Raw genomic sequence first — 5,425 nt, 5'->3', positions numbered from 1 at the left:
ATCAGGCCAAAGGCCCATCCAGTCCAACACTCTGTGTCACACAGTGGCCAGAAATACCAGTGCCATCAGGAGGTCCACCAGTGGGGCCAGGACACTAGAAGCCCTCCCACTGTTCCCACCCCCCAAGCACCAAGAATGCAGAGCATCCCTTGCCCCAGAGTCCCTATCTATACCTTCTGGCTAATAGCCACTGATGGACCTCTGCTCCATATGCTTATCTAATTCCCTTTTGAAGCCGTCCATGCTTGTAGCACCCACCACTTCCTGTGGCAGTGAATTCCATGTGTTAATCACTCTTTGGGTGAAGAAGTACTTCCTTTTATCCGTTCTAACCCGACCGCTCAGCAATTTCATGGAGTGCCCACGGGTTCTTGTATTGTGAGAAAGGGAGAAAAGTACCTCTTTCTTTACCTGCTCTTTCCCATGCATAATCTTATAAACCTCGATCATGTCACCCCTCAGTCGTCTTTTCTCCAAGCTAAAGAGCCCTAAGCGCCTTAACCTTTCCTCATAGGGAAAGTGTTCCAACCCTTTTATCATTTGAGTTGCCCTTTTCTGCACTTTTTCCAAAGCTATAATATCCTTTTTAAGGTGTGGTGACCAGAATTGCACACAGTATTCCAAATGAGGTCTCACCATTGATTTATATAGGGGCATTATTATATTGGCTGATCTGTTTTCAATACCCTTCCTAATAATCCCCAGCATAGCATTTGCCTTCTTTATTGCAGTCACACACTGTCTCGACATTTTCAGTGAGTTATCTACTACAACTCCAAGATCTCTCTCTTGATCAGTCTCTGCCAGTTCAGACCCCATCAACGTGTATTTATATTTAGGATTTTTGGCTCCAATGTGCATCACCTTGCACTTGGCCACATTGAACCCCATTTGCCATGTTGACGCCCACTCGCCCATCCTCGACAGATCCCTTTGGAGTGCCTCACAATCCTCACTGGTTTTCACCACCCTGAGACCAAGACTTTTTGGTCTCAGGACCTTCTCATCCCTATCCTGACTGGCGACAGAATGTACTTAAGAGTAGTATAGTAGCAAACCTTTGTTACTGTTATATACAGAGGCGAGGGGGGGGGTTAATGTTCCCCCATGATCTCACAGAGCAGTAAATGGATGCTTTCCCCACTCCTCCACCCTATGCATGCACGGTAAAGGAACATTAATCTGTTTTACTGGTTATACCTGTGGAACATAAATCACAACTCCCAGTTCAGGTGCTGAGATGTTAATCATTGTGCAGGTGGAAGATTTAATAGTCCTTTGTAAAGGCTACTTGGCTAAATGATGTAATCTTTTCAATAGCGTTAAAAATTAGCTTTATAACAAATACCATACCCAGTCTTTCTCCCTAATGGAAACCCAGACCTGCATTGTTCTGTTTCCATTTTATTCACACAACAACCCTGTGAGGTAGGTCTGGCAGAGTGTGTCACCTAGCAACCTTCCATAGCGGTCTGGGGATCTGAGTCTTAGAGACACATGACAGGTTGCTTAATAGCTCCCTTATTCCATGTTATCTGTTGTGAAGGTGATCTGGTTCAGGTTGTTCAAGTTCCCTTCATTGCACTGCAACTTCCATCATCATTCTGGGGTTAGTGGACAGTTTTCAAACATGCAGCATTATTTCCTGAGTTATGCCTGCCACAAGAGACCCCTGAGCTTTAGTTGCAAATAGCACAGTGTGGTGATGGTGGTGGTTTGACTCACCTGGGCCAGGATTTCCCCATGCCTTTCAGTTTTGGCCCTGAAACTCCCATGATCATCCTGAAGCTGGTGGCCAGTTCTGAGCCTCCGAGATTTATTCTCTGATGAGCCTCGCCTGCCAGTGTGGCGTAGTGGTCAAAGTGTCAGACTAGTATCTTGGAAACCCAGGTTCGAATCCCCACTGGTGCCATGGAAGCTCGCCAGTGCCACACTCTCTCAGCCTAGCCAACCTCACGGGGTTATTGTGAGGATAAAATGGCGGAGAGAAGAATGACGTCAGCTGCTTTGGGTCCCCATTGTGGAGAAAGGTAGGGTTATAAATGAAGTAAATAAATAATAACCCCATATGGGAGCCAAATTGGGGTGGGGGGGGGAGTATCAGAGTGCCAGTCCTTGGATTACAGAATTTGGCAATGTGGAGACGGGCAAAAGGTAGGGTTATAAATGAAGTAAATAAATAATAACCCCATATGGGAGCCAAATTGGGGTGGTGGTGGAGTATCAGAGTGCCAGTCCTTGGATTACAGAATTTGGCAATGTGGAGACGGGCACTGTTCACCCAGTAGAAGAGCATAAACCCAGGGTGCCACCTCAGTACTCTTCCCATTAACACCCTCTTCCAAAAATAACACCAAAGAAGAAGAAGAAGAGAAGAAGAGAGAAGAAGAGAAGAGATTGGATTTATACCCCGCCCTTCACTTGGAGTCTCAGAGCGGCTTACAAACTCCTTTCCCTTCCCCTTCCCACAACAGACACCCTGTGAGGTGGGTGGGGCTGAGAGAGCTCTTGACAGAAACTGCTCTTTTTCAAGGACAGCTGTGCCAGAGCTTGTGACTGACCCAAGGTCACATCAGCAGGTGCAAGTGGAGGAGTGGGGAATCAAACCCGGCTCTCCCAGATTAGAGTCTGCGCACTTAACCATGACACCAAACTGGAGGAGGAGGAGGAGGAGATTGGATGTATACCCTGCCCTTCACTTGGAGTCTCAGAGCAGCTTACAAACTCTTTTCCCTTCCCCTCCCCACAACAGGCACCCTGTGAGGTAGGCGGGGCTGAGAGAGCTCTGACAGAAACTGCTCTTTTTCAAGGACAGCTCTTGTCAGAGCCAATGCTCCATCTAAGCTGTGGAGTCCTGTGAGCAAAAATTCTACATTGTGAGCTCCTGGCATTAAAGTTGTGAGCGGCCAATTTGGCTCCTGCATAAATCAGTTTGCTCTGGAGCCCTCCTTCCTGAACTAAGACAAAGATGTGTGAGCCAGAGGCTAAAAACAGTGAGCTAGCTCACACCAGCTCAGCTTAGAGGGAACACTGGTCAGAACTACAGCTTGCCCAAGGTCATCCAGCAGGTGCAAGTGGAGGAGTGGGGAATCAAACCAGGTTCTCCCAGATTAGAGTCCGCGCACTTAACCACTACACCAAGAATAAAGCAGGGAGGAAGGAGGAGGAGTTGGGGGGGAATCTCACTCTCATGTTAAAATGCAGATGGCATTAAGGGAGACACCCTGATTGACATCGGAAGTGGACCCACCATCTACCAGTTCCTCTCGGCCTGCGAGTCCTTCCGAGAGATCATCGCCACCGATTTTACCGACCAGAACCGGGAGGAGATGCAGCGGTGGCTGAGGAAGGAGCCAGGAGCTTTCGACTGGAGCACGATAGCGAAATTCGTCTGTGAGCTGGAAGGGGACAGGTATGGGGTGCCAGGTGGCACCTGGTGCAGTGCGGGGCACCTGTTAGTTTCCCTCCAGGGGCTAAAGCAGGGGGGGGGAGGGTATTTTCAGCCAGGGAAATGGTGCTAGTGGAAGATTATTTATTTATTTAAAAGATTTACATCCCGTCGTCTCCAGAATCCTTAATTTCTATATATCACATCCACCCAGAGGGACTCAGTGTTCAGGGTGGCTTCCAAGTTGAAACATTAAACAAATACAGGGGGAAAAAACAGGTATGGGGTGCCAGGTGGCACCTGGTGCAGTGCGGGGCACCTGTTAGTTTCCCTCCAGGGGCTAAAGCGGGTTGGGGGGGAGGGCATTTTCAGCCAGGGAAATGGTGCCAGTGGAAGATTATTTATTTACTTAAAAGACTTACATCCCGTAGTCTCCAGAATCCTTAATTTCTATATACCTCATCCACCGAGAGAGACTCAGTGCTCAGGGTGGCTTCCAAGTTAAAACATTAAACGAATACAGGGGGAAAAAACCCAATGCACATAAACATTACAAAGCAGCAGTCTAAAAAATATAAAACTTTAAGCCCCCTTAACCATCTTAAAACTACCGGAAGGACAAGACAAAGCAAACTGCCCTCCAAGAAAACTCAGGCCCCGGTCACACGGAGGATTTGCCGCACTAAAGGCACGAATGTCAGGCGGATTTTTGGGGCGCGATCACACCGCAACATCTGGGGAGCGTAGTGTACCCGTGGTCAACCCGTGGCATCCCGCCGAAGATGCGGAGTTAAAAAGTTCCTCGGAAAGTGCACTGGTATCCGGAAAATGCGGGGCAGGGGCGGGCGTCTGATCGCGGGAGCACTAGTATCCTGTGGCATCCGGCGCAGGTCCCATTGCAAACCGGATGGTTTTCGTAAGCGCATGCGCACATACGCGTAATTGAAAGCAGTGCTGCTCCATGGAACTGTGCATGCGCACAAACGCAAAATGCTTGCTGCGCCGCTTCTTTGCCACACTCCAGCATCGCCGTGTGATCACCAGCTAACAGCCTAAGCGCGAAGACTCGGGGGACCGTGTGATCGGGCTACCGCGCTTTATTTTGCTCCGGGGCGAACAGCCACGCCTCCCCCCCTCGCGTTACCTGGCCCGTGTGACCGGGGCCTCAATATATCTGTTGTAAGAAGTGATCACAAAATATAACCCAATGTATGCTCTATGGGGTTGCCAGCCTTCAGGTGGGGCCTGCAAATCTCCCAGTATCACAACTAATCTCCAGAGGACAAAGATCAGTTCCCCTGGAGAAAATGGCTGCTCTGGAGGGTGGGCTCTAGGCCATTGGACCCTGCTGAGGTCCCTGTCCTCCCCAAAGCCCGCCTTCCTCAGGCTCCCCCCAACAAAATCTCGAGGTATTTTCTACCCTGGAGCTGGCGACCTTAGTGCTGTCCACAAGAACATCAGAAGAGCCCTGCGGAATCAGACCAGTTTGGTTTGGTCCAGCCACTGATCCAGACTGCATTTTCCTGATGTGTGCCCATACCTAGCCTTATCCCTTATGACTACCCATCTCACCATAAATGTTGTGGATGCCTGGAGGAGGATCTAGTGGGAAGGAAGGCCTGTGATAGTAGAGTACGGTGCCCAGGCAGGACTACACTGGAGCATCACTTCTAGAAGATGCTGAGCTAGACGGACCACGTTTGCATTTTCTTCCACCTCTTCCACTCATTTCCACTGTGAGCAGTGGGGTTCTCTTCCTTCCTTCCTCTGCCACATGCAATAGGGATGCCAGCCTCCAGGTGGGACCTGGGGACCCCCTAGGGTTGCCAAGTCTGGGTTGGAAAATACCTGGAGACTTTGGGGGTGGAGCCAGGAGAGGGCGTGGTTTGGGGAGGGGAGGGGCCTCAGCGTGGTACAATGCCATAGAGTCCACCCTTCAAAGCAGCCATTTTCTCCAGGGGAGCTGATCTCTTTCAGCTGGGGATCAGTTGTAAAAGCGGGAGGTCCCCAGGCCCCACCTGGAGGCTGGCAACTCTA

The 5,425-nt window shown here is 49.9% G+C and overlaps 1 protein-coding gene across 1 annotated transcript in view; it reads left to right on the top strand.

Moving 5' to 3' along the window:
* Positions 1 to 5,425, top strand: part of LOC107119745 (nicotinamide N-methyltransferase-like) — a 15,758-nt gene that overhangs the window by 9,088 nt on the left and 1,245 nt on the right. The window contains exon 2 of the mRNA XM_015422326.1: positions 3,205 to 3,412. Within this exon, the coding sequence (XP_015277812.1) occupies positions 3,205 to 3,412 (208 nt within the window). The remainder of the gene's footprint in view (positions 1 to 3,204; positions 3,413 to 5,425) is intronic.

This window comes from Gekko japonicus, unplaced genomic scaffold (assembly GCF_001447785.1).
Source record: "Gekko japonicus isolate JY-2015 unplaced genomic scaffold, Gekko_japonicus_V1.1 scaffold805, whole genome shotgun sequence".
NCBI lineage: Eukaryota > Metazoa > Chordata > Lepidosauria > Squamata > Gekkonidae > Gekko > Gekko japonicus.
Note: the sequence above shows the minus strand (reverse complement) of the source record. Positions and strands in the feature narration are given on the sequence as shown.